Source organism: Oreochromis niloticus, linkage group LG4, assembly GCF_001858045.2.
Source record: "Oreochromis niloticus isolate F11D_XX linkage group LG4, O_niloticus_UMD_NMBU, whole genome shotgun sequence".
NCBI lineage: Eukaryota > Metazoa > Chordata > Actinopteri > Cichliformes > Cichlidae > Oreochromis > Oreochromis niloticus.
In genome coordinates this window covers 15,633,535-15,651,420 of record NC_031969.2, presented here as the reverse complement: position 1 = coordinate 15,651,420, position 17,886 = coordinate 15,633,535, and the positions used below count along the sequence as shown (strand labels likewise).

General features: G+C 43.5%; 3 protein-coding genes and 2 long non-coding RNA genes across 13 annotated transcripts in view; 2 read left to right on the top strand and 3 right to left on the bottom strand.

The window, feature by feature from the left end:
- The window catches only part of LOC100709195 (uncharacterized), a 1,346,887-nt gene that overhangs the window by 249,766 nt on the left and 1,079,235 nt on the right, over window positions 1-17,886 (bottom strand). The gene's annotated exons all lie outside the window — the stretch shown is intronic.
- The window catches only part of LOC112846698 (uncharacterized), a 961,229-nt gene that overhangs the window by 30,862 nt on the left and 912,481 nt on the right, over window positions 1-17,886 (top strand). The window lies entirely within an intron of this gene.
- The window catches only part of LOC102076453 (Ig heavy chain Mem5), a 900,359-nt gene that overhangs the window by 2,624 nt on the left and 879,849 nt on the right, over window positions 1-17,886 (bottom strand). Inside the window, exons 5-6 of one of the 2 annotated variants that reach the window (XM_025906588.1) lie at window positions 2,709-2,760; window positions 2-298 (exon numbers count right to left, since the gene is read on the bottom strand). In XM_025906588.1, coding sequence (XP_025762373.1) covers window positions 2-298; window positions 2,709-2,760 — 349 coding nt within the window. Of the gene's footprint in view, window position 1; window positions 299-1,423; window positions 1,473-2,708; window positions 2,761-17,886 lie in introns of both variants that reach the window. The other variant, XM_025906589.1, reaches the window with a different exon arrangement.
- Window positions 1-17,886, bottom strand: part of LOC106096470 (immunoglobulin mu heavy chain) — a 1,110,954-nt gene that overhangs the window by 221,234 nt on the left and 871,834 nt on the right. The window lies entirely within an intron of this gene.
- Window positions 1-17,886, top strand: part of LOC112846703 (uncharacterized) — a 297,478-nt gene that overhangs the window by 29,248 nt on the left and 250,344 nt on the right. The gene's annotated exons all lie outside the window — the stretch shown is intronic.

Below are 17,886 nucleotides of genomic sequence, written 5' to 3'. Positions count from 1 at the left end.
CGTGGTTTTGTGATAGGAGTCTCTGCATTTCCAGCAGTGTGGTTCACAGCACATTGAAAATTCTGTTGTCCATCCCAGTCCTGTCTGCTCACTTGGATTTGACTGACTCCAGTATAAACATTGCCTTTTTGTACTGCAGGGTACTGGATGAAGTCTGTCAAGGGATTGCTGTCTTTGTTCCATGAGAAAGTCACTGCAGGAGGGTTAAAGCCAGTGGCAAGGCAGCCAAGAGTGACCGTATCTCCACTTTCAGAACCACATGGTACCAGAGGAAACACAGTGGGTGCAGTTTTAGTTTCTAAGAAAGGGGAGACAACACTAATTAGAATACCAGAATAGAAATACAATAATATACCACATATTTTCTCTTAGAACTGATTAAAGAGAAAACACATGAGCGGACCATTTCGTTTAATAAAGGCCAGCGTGAAGACATTACCTTTTCTAAATGTACAATACAAAAATATTTCAAGTGCCTGAATCCTTCCGTGCAACATTTTTTTAGAGGCAGTTTGTTCATCAGCCTCCCCGAATAGTATTATAAGTTTAACTTTTCTGTTATTCAACACATAAATTAGAACATTATTTTAAATGTAGAACATGAACAGAAATCATTAGTAAAGCATAGTGTAAAGTTGTTAAATGTCCTTTCACAGTGCTGATGGCAAATTCTTACAAAAACACAATAAATCTTATCCAACTTAAGCAGTGATCTCTGAAATGAGATGGTATTCTTACCTGATGAAACAGTGACTGTTGTCCCCTTTCCTGAATGTCAAAAGCACCGTAGCACAGTACTGAATCTAGTTCTTTCATAATATCAAAAGGCTAATCTATTCTTGATATGGAAAAAGTCTAATTCGACATTTTTTAATCCCACTAGATTAAAATCCTATTAAATCACCAAATTATACCCATTTTGACATTATCACGTTTGAGAATATTTTTCACAATAAATGTACATTAACATAACTGTATTTTGAAGTAAAACTTCACATAATGGGAAGTTATAATATAACTTGTAAAATGGATTTCTCTATCCGAAACATATCCTATGCAGATTTTAAATAGGATAAGTCTTACCTGATGACATTTTTATCTTGATGCCATTTTCTTATGAGTCAAAAGCTCATTTGTGACAGTTAACCGAGTCTTGTCTTACTTCTTACAAAAATTAATTACTATGACATTCCAATTTTGGTCTTAAAATAAGTTTAAAACACTTACTTCTTGATATAGTTATAACTAACATGAATAAATTATGTTGTTTTTTGATTTTTTTTTTACAAATTCTTTGCTCTTTTGGCTACAACGTGTTCCAATAATGACTTACTTTGCTGAATTTATCCCAATTGATGTATCAAAATTGTCGTAGTCGATAAAAAAAATTCTGTCTTTAATGAAAAATACATCAAATTCATACCTGATGTGACGGTGACCATTGTGCCTTTTCCCCAGTAGTCAAAAGCGTAGTCACAATCTAACAAGTTATTCACCACTTCATACAAAAACAGACTTTCCATCTTGGCATACTTGGTTTTCTTCATGTTGTTTGTGCAAATTGAGATTCAAAAGACTGAATTAAACCTGTTTTTCACCACCAAGTGTTTAAACTGAGTCTTCAAATTACCACATGCTCGACTTGCAGTATTTTACAAATACAGTGGGAATACACTGTACACTGAATCACTGTTTCTTTGGAAAATATCAAAGTTTTTAACTCAAAATCTTAAGATTAAGGACATATTTCAATTGCCTTACCTGTTGTGACTGTAACCATTGTACCTTTCCCCCAGTAGTCGAAAGCCCAGTTATCACAGTTAACGGAGTCGTTTGCACCTCTCACAAAAACTAACTTCTCAGATATCCTGTTAATTTGTAAAATTTTTCTGACTTTTGAAATAATTAGAACCACTCTAAACTCAATAATTTTTTACATAGTTATGTTCCAATTAAAGGTCACAAAGTTTTTAATCACCAGAGTTAAAATCATGGCAACAGACTGTAGCCTTGTAATAAACCAGAAATTAAAACAGTGCATGGTTTTCACAGTGTTTTTGAACTTAAATGTCAACATTAAAGAAAAATAAATCAGATCCCGTTACCTGGTTGTGGCTTATCCCCAGTAGTCCAAAACAGTGTCTAGTATAAAATCTCAAAAATATGCACCATACAAAAAACAACCACACTGAACTTTTAAATATGTCAAATTAAACTGTGAAAGTTTAACCTTTTTAATAAGGAGTATATGAAGCTTGTCTTACCTGTTGTGACAGTGACCATTGTTCCTTTTCCCCAGTAATCAAAAGCATCATCACAGTGTAATATCTCAGTATATCCAACACACAAAAACAAGTTCCTTTAAAGCTCTGTTGGTGCCACCGAAGTCCTAATTTAATCAATTAAAAAGGATTTAAAAAAATTTTTGTAGAAAAAAAATACATATATTATTTTACCTGTTGTGACAGTCACAGTGGTTCCTTTTCCCCAGTAGTCAAAGTAGTCACAGTGACAGATTTCAATTGTACTTCAGTGCAAAAATATTTTTTCACGTGATTACACTAACCTAATAAACTGGATAAACCTGTTATTTACACAGATGTTTTACTTTACCGCCAATGTCAATTAAGCACACAGTGTAACCAATTTTTCATTAAATGACAAATACAGAATTGTGCTCACTCAAAACAGATTAGGTTGTTACTTACCAGAAATTACTGTGACTTGTGTTCCTTTCCCCCAGTAGTCAAAGTAGCCATCACAGTGATCTGTTACAGTCTGCTTGTAATACAAATACTTTTTTTAAATTTAAACCAAGGAAGTATGAAAAAGCAGTTCCCTCTGTGGCTTTTATAAGCAGTTTCCTTTGAGACATCTATTTCCTGTGGTTTGGCTACTATAAAATTAGGTATATGCCAACTAGGGCTGCTCGATTATGGCAAAAATGATAATCACGATTATTTTCACTGAAATTGAGATCTCGATTATTTGACGATATTTATTTAACAATAACAATGTATTGAATAATGGCTTTAAAGATGTCAAAAAATAATATAAAATAGTGTGCAAATACTGATAACAGTGCAAATGTTTGCAATATGAAAAATGTAAACATCTATGTTTAGTGAACTTCAAAATACTGCATAATACTGGTTGTTCACTGTGTTAATTGAGCAGTGGTCTTTGGCGAGGAAAACGTTACCGCGTTTGTTATCTCCTTGTGTCTCTGGGAGCTGGTGGGATATTTAGTCGCGTTGTACAGGGTAGCGTGAATGGAGGTCTGTGAGGATGAAGCAGGTGTTGTCAAAAGTTTTTTCTTTATGTTCCTTCATTGTTTGATCGTATGTCACTTTGTGAGCGGTCTTCAAATGAATGAATAAATTTGTAGTGTTGCTCTGTGGTGCAGCTACGACACCGTAGCAAAGTTTCCACACTGTCTACTTGATCCACGTCTGACTCCGCGAACCCATAATGTTTCCACACCACTTAAGTCGTTTTACCTTTTTTCAACCAACGGCATTCTTTCTTCAGCAGCCATTATCCTCTCCTCTCCAAATAACTTCTGCTTAGCTTTCCGAGCTTTCCGAGCTTCCCTCGGGTCCTCTTAATTGTTGTGACGCGTGTTCGAAACGCAGAGAGGTGCGCTCGATTTGCCACACGGAGCAGCGCGAAAGGAGGAGCTAATAATCGGCTCAGTCATTTTTAATGATCGTTGAAAGCCCAGATCGTAATCACGATTAAAATTCGATTAATTGAGCAGCCCTAATGCCAACTTCCTCTTGTTAACTCCAGTATGTATAGCAAACCACCAACAGAAGTTAATTATTCATTTTCAAATAGATCTAACCAATATCTATTTAATGTATTAATGTCCTAAAAATAGGGTAAACACCCTGTGGACTATGGAACCAATAATTTTAAAGGCTGCAATTACTTATGGTACCAAACATTCTTAGTACTTTATAGATATATCACACAGTCACAATGTTTAGTGCATAGTTGTGAATATTCAGTCAGCTTGCTTAATTAATTTCATGACACCTAACATAAGTGTTAGTCTGTCTTTCTGCATCCACTTGGGTCCTTTTGTGTTTCAGTGGTCATCAGAGAATGAATGCAAGACTATACTTTTACCCATACAGTGAATCAGGTTTTTTGAGTCATTTGATTCACTGAGTCAGTTGACCAGAGAGTGCAAAAAATGTACATTTTCACTCAAACTTAATTTCTTTTCTCTTTTCATGTATATCCTACTGCTAAGATGAGTGATTCTAAAAGAAAACAACTGTTCTATAAAGCAAAAAAGAGCAAAAAAATTTCTCAAGGGAACATTTATTTTGTTTATTTTTATTTTATTAGTATTTTCCTTAAATGTGTCGAGTATATATTTTCTCATCTAAATGTCCACTGAGCTGTGAGCCAGGGGGCGGTAATGCGCCTTAACATTGGTTGCCAACCAAGAAGAAGAAGAAGAAGCTGTGAGCCAGGAGGGAGGGGGTGAGTGAGTGAGTGAGTGAGTGATTTGTCTATGCTACGATTCAGCACAGGGAGGGAGGGGGTGAGTGAGTCCTGAGTGATTCGCTTATGCCACGATTCAGCACAGGAGGGAGGGCGTTAGTGAGTCCTGAGTGATTCGCTCGCTCTATGATTCAGCACAGGAGGGAGGGGGTGAGCGAGTCCTGAGTGATTCGCTCGCTCTATGATTCAGCACAGGAAAGGAGGGGGTGAGTAGCTCAAATGTGCTGTTAGCATGTTAGCTGAGCGATGCTACTGTGAACCGAGGAGCTATTGTCTTGATGTGAGCTTCTACACAGGGTTTTTTCTTCCAGTTCAGAGCAGAAATGTTTTTGTTAAGATACTGGATGTTGTGTTTTTCTCCACAATTTTAATTATAAGCTAGATATATTGCTGCTAACAGCAAGAGGGATGAGTCAGTGAGTCAGTTGGGCTTGTGAATCATGATTCATGAGTCAGTAAAGTGATTCTCGAGTACTGAACGATTCGTTCATGAATCGCGCATCACTAGTCCTTCAGGCAGACCTCAAGTCAAAAGTATAACAGAAACAACTACTTGGTGTTCACTTGATTTGTATGGTGTTTGACGCTATCTGATTATTTCCTAAAAGTTGATTCTCTTCAACTAGACCTAGGGTTTTTAATGGGGGAAATGTTTCATCACTCATAAATTCATGACTTCCTCAGTCGCCTGAAGGAGTCACTTGGAAACTGCTACGTCCAGATGAACCAACTTTCGAGGATTTCCTTAGCTCAGGTATCCTGATGGTCGACTTGTTTTGTATGAATGCATGTGTCAGGTATACATATTAATACTCGAGGATCTGATCAAAAAAGTTGTATAGTGAGTACAAAAAGGTGTGAGATATAATCAGTGTCATGATGCCAGCTATTTATGCGCACCTGGTTGAAAACTTTAAAATGGACCCAGAAATGTCGTTCCGTTTTTTTGTACATTTTTAAGTCTCGAGGAGCTAGAAAAACTTTACCATAGGCATGTTTTGTACCTTAGGCTCATCAGAGACAATCATATCCAGGTAAAAATAATTCCCTTTAATCTACAAGCATTTAGGAATTATTTAGCTCATTTCATGGATAATTTCAGTGACTGAACTATTGCCGCTCATTCGTACACATTTAATTTATTATATAAAATATACAAACTAAATCTCTTTAAAACTCATAGAATCTAATGGTTTGGCTTCTTTTGTACATGAGATGAGATAGCCTTTATTTGTCAGTTGCAGGTCTTTTGCCCGCAACCGAGATGACAGACCTTGCCGACCGTACATACATTACACAACATCACATTGGGGAGACAGGTCAGGCTAGGTAGCGAGGAAAAAAACATCGAAATGTGTAACACAAAAGGATAATACAGGAATGCACAGATATCAACACACCATAGCACAATAAAACACAGACGAGCAACATGGGAAAGAGTTCCAGTGTGTACATCTGATCTGGGACCGCTGCAATCGTTCGACTGCGCCTCCAGCTGACCCGATGTCCACATCAGAGGGGAGGTAAGCGTTGGAGGTGGCGTTGGATCCGGGGTAGGGAGGGTGATGCGTCGGTGCGTGCTTATCAGTATCAGTATATGTATGTGTGTGCGTGTCCAGAGTTCAGCTGAGACAGTGTCCTTCGCCCTGCCAGGCTAAGTAAACAGTCTTCCAGCCAACCCAGGTGGCCTTGCATGGGATGGGAAGGAACAGTCTCAACATAGTCGTTATCAGGGATTGTTTTGATCGGCTCCAGCCTTGAGCCCGCAGCTGGCGCTGGAGGGGTAGCCAGATTATAATAGCAATTGTCTTCCAACCAACTCATGAGAATTTCGAGCTGTTTCTTTTAGCACTCCGACACTGGTCCCTCCATCATCCGTTGGATAGCTACGAGTTTTTCCATGATGTTATTTACCTTCGAATCCGAGATCTTGTCACTCTTTTGCTCACAGAGCAGATTCTGAGACCTCGCGACCGCAGCCAACTGATCCGTGATGTATTCCAACTTCCGCCCATAGTTGTTGATTTGAGCGGATTCTTCCCTGATGTGTCCCAATATCCGCTCAGAGATGTTATTCTGAGTATTCACTGCAGCCGCAATTGCCTCCAAGCTCTTGACCATGTCCCTGTCTGTGAGCCCTTTCTCAAAACCCGCACCTCGTCCCGTCAAGTCAATCTCAGCGGGCAGCTTTGTGGCGGTTTGGACAGCCGGTTCCGCTTTCTTAATTCTCTGATAAGCCAGGGCCAGGCCAGCTCCGATCAGCAAGAACCCTGTTATCATGGTTCCGAATAGGTAGATATCTTCAGCGTCCTCGGTCGACAGTCCCGCCAGGCACACGATCCTCCATGTCTGCCACCCGTCCATCGCGTATCCGGCAGGGAAGATCCCTCCAGGGCACTCGGGCTCTCCCGAGCCCAGACTTCTCGTGGAGAAGAGGGTGTCAATAGCATTCAGAGACCAGTTGATCAAATCCATAGTTCTCTTTAGGTTTTAGATACAGACTGTGAGAGAGTGTTCCAGGGAGTGAAAGACAAAAAACACAAGACTAGACAAGGACATAAGCAGGGAAGCAGGAACATGGCACTTCATCAAACTGTTGTCTGCTACAGAGTTACAAGTATTATACGAGTAGTAATATAGCATCCAACATCTCCTGCTTGCGTATTTCTGAAAACATCTTAGTGGTGTGACAGCAGTTGATTGAGCCAGCCCTGCAAACCCTGTGGATGGACGATGCAGTTGTAACATATGTGTTAAATACTTGTGAATTTCACCCAAAACACCCCTTTATTTAATTAAATATTTCGTTTTGCATCTGACTCTCCTGCCTGTGTGATCTGAGTCTGTGTGCGCTGCGTAGTGACGTAGGCGCGTGCATGTGTGCCCCGGTCACAGCTCCTTTCAGCATGGCCGGGGGTAAGTCACTGCCACGTTGCTCTCTGCTAATTAAAGTTTGTTCAGAGCCCAAGCTGCAATGTGAATACAGCCGAACCGCAGCATTTTTGTTTGTCAATAAGAGATTCGTTCGGGATAAGTTTTGTGGAGGGCGGAGTTTGCTAATATATGTTTTTAATGAATTTTAGCTGAGAACGCAGCTGAAATGCTAGCATGCTAAGTTAGCCTGATCGCTAGCGGCTTGTGAGCGTACTCGCGGCAGTTTTTTTTAACAGCGTGCACTCTTTTTTCCTTCGTCAGGAGAGGTGCACTGGCAGACACATGACACACATGCAGATCAGATCCATATTTCTGTGTTGCAGGTATGGAGATGTTCTTATGTTTTGGAGATGCAGTCTTTCATTAATTGTTTTTATAAGTACAGTGTTGTATTGCCTGTTGCATGGCGATTATTAATGTGATTGAACTTAAGTATAATGTTTGAATTGTAAGTACCAAAGTATTGGGTCCTGGTTATTGAATTGTATATATCTGACAGTTTATTTGTTTTTGAATTATTTTGTTTATTGTTCTTATAAGTTGTTTTTGATGATTTTTCAGTGACATATTATTTATTTTGTGCTTTTTGTTTTTGAGAGCTTAAGTTAAGGTGTTAAAACAATTTGATGTATTTGATTTATTATATCATTGTAGTATTAATGAAGCTGCGGTCACAGCTCCTTTCAGCATGGCCGAAGGAGAGGTGCACTGGCAGACACATGACACACATGCAGATCAGATCCATATTTCTGTGTTGCAGACGTACAGTAAAGAGCCAAAGACCCAGTACTGTCTCCTGCCTCTTACTTTCACGCCAGAACACAACGCAACGACAGCAGGTGTAACACTTGAACGGGTTACATTGGTGCCGTGACCCTTTGGATCCATCAAGCATCGACGTCATCTCGATCGCCGTGGGGAGCTCTTCGCAATTGCCCTTGTTCCAAGTTGGTTGTTTTTCCTAACTTGTGTGGGACTTTTTGAATGAGCTTGGACATTTAATCTGCTCAATTCTGATCCTGATTGACATTAAGTTTTTGCTTTTGTACAGTTACGCTATTTTGAATCTTGTGTTTTTTTTGTGATTGTGCTTTATTCATCATTATGGAGTCAGCATCTGGTTCAGAGGCAACTGGTGTTCCTGATGGGGAGGTTTCCTCTAATGTTGGTTTGGGGCGAGGGTGGTTTCTTGGGGATGGGTTTCAGACACCTAAAGTTGGTGTGTCATTTGCTCCCAAGTTTTGTTCCACTCGTCTCCAGGTTCCTCCCTGTGACATTCAGACCCCGCAGACAGCTGCCAATGCTGAGTTGAGTACACTCATCTCAGATTTGGCCAATCAGATTGGTCAGTCCATTGTAGCCCAGCTGCAAGGTGATAAGAGGACCAGTATGCCTACTGAAGCCTCTAAGGCTGAGCAGGGACCCCCTGAGCTAAATTTGTCTGGGGTGAAACTTGTCTTGCAATCAGACGTCAAGGAGCCCCCAGTTTTCAGGGGTGACGGTGATGGGTGGAAATGATGGAAATGTACTTTGTAAAACGCAACACACCAACAGATCAGCAATCACGTGACATATTGGCTAGGTTGATGGGGAAGGCTAAGGATGTAGTGAAGGTCACCCTACGTCACAACCCCTCACTTGACCATGTCCAGGTTCCTGAATTGATCTTTGACATTCTGAAACAGCACTTTAGTGTGTTGACTTACTCTTCTATGCCTATGGCTGACTTCTGTAACACTAAACCATTACAACGTGAGGGAGTGATGGAATATTGGATAAGGCTAAATAATTGACGTTGCTGACGAGTGCTTGCGTAGGCAGGGGCGTAATGTTGAGGATCCGGGACGTGAGGTCTCGATGATGTTCATCAAGTATTGCCCTGACCCCATCCTCTTGAACAGGCTCAGCATCAAAGCAGCTGAGGAGTGGACAACCACTGAGGTTCAAGAACGCATTGATAGCTTCCAGCGTGAACTCAGGGCACGCAGTCAGGGCAGTTTCCACACCTCACAGAGGCAAGAGGTTAGCCACAACTGCTCTATTGTGCCTCAAGAAGTGATGGCATCACAGCCTGTGCAGGCCAGTGCCGCCTTGCAGTCTCAGCCTACAGCACCAGCCTCAAACCTCGCTTGTCAGCTTTCGCCCACACCAGCTTGCTTCACTCCAGTTCTAACTGATGTTTCGACAGCCTGTCTCTCTGGGACATCAGTGTCTTCTTGCCCGGTGTCTACACCTACTCCTCAGTTCCAGCAGTCTCCAACATGTCCTGTGACCACTCAGTCTATTCAGCAGTCAGTTGGTTGCGAGCTTGGTTCGACTAACACCCAAGCTTTTGATGTGACTGGCATGCGCGCTCTGATCAGCCTCTTGGATCGCGTGATGGCATGTCAGAATGTGCAGTCTGCAGCCCCGGCATCTGCAACTTCACAGCGTTTTAACCGCGGGCCCTTCCTTAAGAAGAGTTGTCAGGTCTGTGGCAACACTGGTCATTCCACTCACATGCACTGCAGGAGAGAGAATCTCTGTCTTGCATGCTTTGCTCCTGGTCATTGGAAAAAGGACTGTCACAGTCGTCGTGAGGAACGGGAGGCCGGAGCTGCTGCGAGGCAGAGTTGGCCTTCGGAAAACTGAATCACCCACACTTGGAGAGGGGCAGTGTGGGGGATGAACCTAATACCCTCAATCCTGATGAATCGGATCTTGAACTTCTTTATGTCAACACCTGTTCGACAACGCCAGAGGGATACCGTGTCGTGGTTCAGGGACCAGCAGTAGTGCCTACATTCAGTGAATTATTCTATACCCAAGTTGCAGTGAATGACAAGGTTAACTTGAGGGGCATGATGGATTCCGGGTCCATGGCTTGCACTATGAGTGAGGGGGCCGAGAAGTCGCTTAGAGAAGCTGGAGCTCTTGTGAGTGAACCGCAGTCAGCAGAACGTATTGTGCTGGTTGGCTGTGGTGGGAAGCAGATCCGCCCAAAGTGCGTTTATGACTTGACACTTACTGTCCACGGTGTGAAATGCATTGTGCCAGTTTTGGTAGTGTCAGGCCAGCGTGATGAGCTCATCATTGGCTCCAATGTCCTCAAGTACCTGATGCGAGTTATGAAACATTCTGATGACTATTGGAAGCTTGTGTCTGTGGGGAGCAAGCACTCACTCCTTGACTATGAGCACTTCTTGGACATGATGTCGTGCACCACCAGATGGAGGGGTGAGGAGGTTCCTGACAAAATTGGCACTGTGAAACTGCCTCGTGCTGTGACACTACTCCCACAGTGTGAGCATCTGGTATGGGGCAGGCTGCCCAGCAATGTGCCAGTCTCTCCAGGCAGCACGATCATCGTGGAACCTTGCACCTCTGGGTCTGGGCCGAAAGATGTTCTTGTTGGCCGGGTGATCACATCCATGTGGGGTGATCGGTGGGTGCCATTGAAGATGACCAATCTCTCCGCAAAACCAGTAACCTTGAAACGCAACTCGAGGGTTGCTGTTGTTTCATCTTGCCTTGTGGTGGAGGACCTTGATTTCCCGCAGGACTCCTGCGAGATGGCGAGTATGGCCCAGATACCAGTCAGTGGGCCAGCTGCTACTGAGGCTGACTTGAATGACAGGTTGTGTTCCCTCGGTTTGGGTGATCTTGACATTGACTCATGCCATGCCAGCTTACATTCAAAGAGAGAGCTTGTTGAGCTAGTTGAGCAGTATGAGGACATCTTCTCTAGACACCCGCTTGACTGTGGCGAAGCTAAACGCTTTGTACATCGGATCCACCTGACTGATGAACGCCCATTCCGCATGCCTTACAGAAGATTGCCCCCTGCTCATTACCAACAACTAAGGCAGGTACTCACTGACATGGAGGAGAAAGGGATTATTCGCAAATCCATCAGCGAGTATGCATCCCCCCTCGTCATGGTCTGGAAGAAGGACGGTGGATTGCGGATTTGTACGGACTTCAGGTGGTTGAATGCGCGAACTCTTAAGGATGCGCACCCACTCCCTCACCAAGCGGATTGCCTTGCCGCGCTTGGGGGCAATGCCTTCTTCAGCACGATGGATTTAACTTCCGGGTTTTACAACATTCCAATGTGTGAGGAGGATAAGAAGTACACCGCTTTCACAACACCTGTTGGCCTGTACGAATACAACCGGATGCCACAAGGGCTCTGCAATAGCCCAGCTTCATTTATGCGCATGATGCTGAACATCTTTGGTGACCTTAACTTCACCAGTCTGCTCTGCTACTTGGATGACCTCCTGGTCTTTGCTCCCACTGAAGAGGAATCCCTGTGCCGGCTCCGAGCTGTTTTTCAAAGGTTGAGAGACAACAATCTCAAGCTGAGTCCAAAGATGTGTCATCTGCTGCGAAAGTCAGTCAAGTTTCTTGGTCATGTCATCGACCAAACCGGAGTCGCTGTGGACCCAGCTAAGGTGGAAGTGATTTCCAAGATGCCAAAGGAAGCTCTGATGGAGAAGGATGGTTGCACTCCTTCTGTGAAAAGGATTAAGTCCTTTTTAGGCATGGTCTTTTTCTATCAGTGCTTCATTCCTGGTTGCTCAGCCATTGCCAAGCCTCTGTTTGCTCTGACGGCTGGCCAGAAGAGGAAGGGACGGACTAGTCAGGCTGGGAGGGGTGCTGGCATCTTCAGGAAGTTGACTGCTGCAGATTGGAGTCCTGCGTGTGACAAGGCCTTTCATAAACTGAAGGATGACCTCCTTAACTGTGCCGTGTTGGCTCATCCTGACTTTTCACGACCGTTCATTTTGTCTGTGGATGCTTCTCTGGATGGACTGGGAGCGGTTTTATCACAATTGCCTATCGACGGGGATAAGGCACGCCCTATTGCTTTCGCGAGCAAAGCGTTAAGCAGGTCACAGCAGAGATACCCAGCCCATCGCCTGGAGTTCATGGCACTGAAGTGGATCATCTCTGAAAAGTTCAGCCACTGGTTGAAGGGGCACGAGTTCACAGTGTGGACTGACAACAACCCGCTCGTTCATATATTGACCAAGCCCAAGCTGGACGCTTATGAACAAAGGTGGGTGGCCAAGCTGTCATCCTACAACTTTGATTTGAGGTACATCCCAGGTCGAAAGAATGTTGTAGCAGATGCACTCAGTCGTGACCCCTTCACCTATTCTATTGGTGGGCGCTTACTTCAGGAGCCCTATGGGGACTTGGTGCGGAATGCAGAAGGTGCGGCGGCTCATGAGGTGCAGGACGCTTTCAGGTTTGGTGTCCAAAATCTTCAGGTTGCCCAACAACCTGCTCCAGCTCTGACCTCAGAAGATTCCTACGGTTTGTCGGAAGTCAAGGCTACCTTGGTTCACCATGATTACTGGGAAACCGCTGCGGAGAATAGAGCTGTCTCCCTTCTCCACCTTGTTCAGCAGTTGCAACCAGTTGGCAATGATGTACTGCCATCACTTACCTTCTGTGAGCTGGAGAACCACCAACTTCAAGATCCTGTCATCTCCGCTGTCCTGCCACTCATAGCCCGCAGGAGGCGCCCTTCCAGGCGTGAGAGACATGATATGGATTCCAGGGCACTGGCCTTATTGAAGCACTGGGAGAGGTTCAAGATCCGGGATGGCATTCTCTACAGGGAGACGAGAGACCCTGTGAGCAAAACAAAGAGACTCCAGTTGGTGTTGCCAGCGAATTTACGGGCGCAGGCCTTGAAAGGTGTCCACGATTTGGCAGGGCACCAGGGTCAAGTTCGGACCCTCCACCTAGCAAGGCAACGTTTTTTCTGGCCCAATATGGAGAGGGATGTGAAGGAGCATGTTCGGTGCTGTGGAAGGTGCATACTCGCCAAAACTCCAGAGCCTGCAGCACGAGCCCCATTAGAGAGCATTAAGACCTCTGCTCCCATGGAGCTCATCTGGATTGACTTTTGGTCAGCAGAAGACAAAAAGAAGCGCTCTGTTGATGTGCTTGTGGCGACTGACCACTTCACGAAGATGGCCTTTGCTTTCCCGTGCAAGAATCAGACTGCCAAGCAGGTGTCCAGAAAGTTGTGGGACTTTGTTTTTTGTGTATATGGTTTTCCTGAGCGTATCCACTCAGACCAAGGTCCCAGCTTTGAGAGTGAATTGTTTTCTGAGCTTCTGCAGATTTCAGGCGTTGCCAAGTCTCACACTACTGCTTATCACCCTATGGGCAATGGTGGCACGGAGCGGTTCAACCGCACACTTGGCAATATGCTGCAAGCTCTCCCTCTCAGAGCCAAACAGGAATGGCCGCAGCAGATTCAGACATTGACCTTTGCTTATAATGCAACTGTTCACGAGACTACTGGATATGCCCCATTCTACTTGATGTTCGGCTGTGTCCCACGACTACCGGTCGACGTTATGTTCAAGTCTGTTTTGCATGATCCCATTGTGGTGGACTTTAACAGCTACTCCAAGCTTCTTCTGTCATACTTGTCTGAGGCTGCCAAGATCGCCCAGGAGCACACCAGCACTGAGCAGGAGCATCAGGCTCGTCAGTACAATAAGAAAATCAAGGGTGTGTCTCTGAATGTTGGGGATCGCGTGCTGCTTGCCAATAAAGGCAAGCGGGGCAAGAAGAAGCTTGCAGACAAGTGGGAACCTCGGGTTTATACTGTTGTGGAGAGACATCCCAGGACCCACATTTATAGGATCAGTGACTCTTCAGGCCAGAGTAAGGTTGTACACAGAAACCTTCTGTTGGACGTGAGTTTCCTTCCTGTTCAGGATGCATTGGGGGGTCAGTCCCTGGACGTTTTCTCCAGTGAGGGGGATCTCAGTGCTTGTGGGGATCTGGAGGACCCTGGCAGTCTAGAGACAGAGTCTACTGCAGCAAGGACTTCCTTGTGGGTCCTTTCGGATTTGAGCCATGGGGTGGATGTGGATTCTGTGGCAGGAGAGCAGGCCTCACGGTCCACGGATCGTCAGCATGGTTCATGTGATGGTGCGGACGTGGACAATGCCTTACCTGACTCTCAGACTTGCACAACTCACACTTCAGCAAGCCCTTCTGGTCAGACCCAGCACTTTGCTCTTCCTACTCCGGTTGATTGTTCCGCTACCTCTGATGTGACACAGTCTGGCACAGTTTCTGCTCCAGGTGCCTGTCATGGGGACGCTGTTGTTCCACAGACTGTTCCTGTTTTTGGCTCCGACATGAATCAGACCTCTGGTCGGCCGTATCCTGGGCAGCCATCCAACTTGCCAAGACATGACCCTCACCGTGCCAATGTTCGAGGCAGAGTGGTTACCAGAGCAGGTCGGGTGGTAAAGTCAGTCAACAGGCTGATAGAAAACATGGTCCAGAAGCCTATTACATGGGGCCTGTTACTGCCACGTGAGGCTCGGCCTCTAGCATAGACTGTTTTTTTGCTCATCCCATTGCGTATTAGGAATGTGTATTTCCTTGAGGCATCATGACGCACTCACTGTGCGTGTTTAATGGGACCACGTTTGATGAGGTGTAGGCTGCACCTTTGTGTTCTGAAAGGGTTGGAGGCCTGATCAACCTATCCAACTTCTTTTAATCCGTCTTACAGATAGTTTTTTAACTGAACTATGGATAAGATCCTTGGGTTGCCTGGTCTGGAGGTGATAGTAGTTCAGCATCGTTGTACTTCTTGGTATTGCAGTACTATTCAGATGTGTAGTGATTTTGGTGAAATTCAGGGGGGGTGAATGTAACATATGTGTTAAATACTTGTGAATTTCACCCAAAACACCCCTTTATTTAATTAAATATTTCGTTTTGTATCTGACTCTCCTGCCTGTGTGATCTGAGTCTGTGTGCGCTGCGTAGTGACGTAGGCGCGTGCATGTGTGCCCCGGTCACAGCTCCTTTCAGCATGGCCGGAGGTAAGTCACTGCCACGTTGCTCTCTGCTAATTAAAGTTTGTTCAGAGCCCAAGCTGCAATGTGAATACAGCCGAACCGCAGCATTTTTGTTTGTCAATAAGAGATTCGTTCGGGATAAGTTTTGTGGAGGGCGGAGTTTGCTAATATATGTTTTTAATGAATTTTAGCTGAGAACGCAGCTGAAATGCTAGCATGCTAAGTTAGCCTGATCGCTAGCGACTTGTGAGCGTACTCGCGGCAGTTTTTTTTAACAGCGTGCACTCTTTTTTCCTTCGTCAGGAGAGGTGCACTGGCAGACACATGACACACATGCAGATCAGATCCATATTTCTGTGTTGCAGGTATGGAGATGTTCTTATGTTTTGGAGATGCAGTCTTTCATTAATTGTTTTTATAAGTACAGTGTTGTATTGCCTGTTGCATGGCGATTATTAATGTGATTGAACTTAAGTATAATGTTTGAATTGTAAGTACCAAAGTATTGGTTATTGAATTGTATATATCTGACAGTTTATTTGTTTTTGAATTATTTTGTTTATTGTTCTTATAAGTTGTTTTTGATGATTTTTCAGTGACATATTATTTATTTTGTGCTTTTTGTTTTTGAGAGCTTAAGTTAAGGTGTTAAAACAATTTGATGTATTTGATTTATTATATCATTGTAGTATTAATGAAGCTGCGGTCACAGCTCCTTTCAGCATGGCCCAAGGAGAGGTGTACTGGCAGACACATGACACACATGCAGATCAGATCCATATTTCTGTGTTGCAGACGTACAGTAAAGAGCCAAAGACCCAGTACTGTCTCCTGCCTCTTACTTTCACGCCAGAACACAACGCAACGACAGCAGGCGTAACACTTGAACGGGTTACACAGTGGACAGTGGGAGGAAGAATCCTAAAGCTCTCATTGTAGACCACCCTGTGTGATTCTCCACTCGCCGACCAGAAAAGACAAACCTGCAGTTCTCAGTTGCAGCACCCCATCCACGTCTGATCTTGCTTCGGCAGATTCAGTAACACTGCCAGAGACTTCCTGTAATCTATTACAGTTGTTAAAGAAACGGTCCAGGAACAGGTCACTCAGGCTAATCCTGTGTGAACAACTGTAAATATTGTTTTTCCTACTTTAAACATTTTTGGTGTATTAGAAATATTCTTGTTTAATTGTTATTGTTGTTTACTTTATTAAGATAAGATAACCTTTATTAGTCCCACACGTGGGAAATTTGTTTTGTCACAGCAGGAAGTGGACAGTGCAAAAGTTATGAAGCAAAAATTAGAATAAAATAAAATAAGAATAAATACAGTACATCAAATATGTACTGTAAATGTACATCAGTACATTTATTTATTGTCATCAAATAAATATCCATGTAAAATTGTTTAAAGTTAGCGTTATATTCATACATGTTAAGTTCAGTGATAATTACTGTTTTTGAAGACAATTTATTAATAACATAAAACTTTTAAACCAATGCAACACATATAACAAAGTAACAAATATATTCAAATAAAAACATTTTCCTAATACATAACTCATTTTGGAACTAATCTTTCTAGAAGTGAAAACAGTCTGTTCATCCTCTCCCTGCTCTCCTCTCCTCAGCCTCTCTTTGCTGCCTCATGTCCTCTCTGATGAGATCTGATAGCTCATCATCCCAGTGTCTTTTCCTGTTTCTCCCTGTTGTGGATGGCTGACTCACTTCCTCATCGCTTTCGTTTTGGTCACCCACTGCTGTGCTTGGCCCTGGAGTGTCCTCAGGGAAAGAGGACATAAGGACAGAAGGCCTAATGGAAGGCCTCTGTCCTATCACCTCATCCATGAGGGCAAACCAGGGCCAACTAGCAGCAGTGGGCTTCCCACTGACTGCCTCTTCTGATCCTGGACACTTGCAATCCTAAAGGCAGAGGAAATCAAAAGTGACAGTAAATAAATAAAAACAACACGACAGCTCTTATTACTTGCACAGTTATTAACCTGTGTTCTTAAGAATTATCTTCTTGATAACACACATACATACATATTTAATCTAAATCCAAAAGTTTTCACAGCAGAACACGAGAGGAATACCGTCTGGACATCACAGGTTCTGTACAGCATGAGGGTTAACAAATTCGTATTCTTATGAATATGATGTGTAAATTGATTTATTCTTGTACCTCCATCCCACAGTGGCCGAATTCTTCACCCCAGTGAAGGTGGTGATCATTTTCTCCTCATTTTAATAAATTGAGCCGTTTGGACTTTGATCCCAAAACATATCACTAAAAGGTTCATTCGCAAAAATCAAAATTAGCTGTATGTAAGCAGCAATACATGAAAAACCACAGGATCCACCATACAAGCTATTTTATGATTTTTTTAATTAAAAAAAAACATGTCTATGCAGATGCCCAAAGCTTAACACTACAACCACTATGAACTTTTGTACCACCAGATTTGCATATACTTACATTTGAAAGTGTTTTCCTCTCCCGCTTCGACCACCATCATTATCAGAGAAAAAAATCTCCTGTATGGGCCACAATGAATCCTGAGATATGGTAGGACACGAAGGATACACGAGACCCATCCT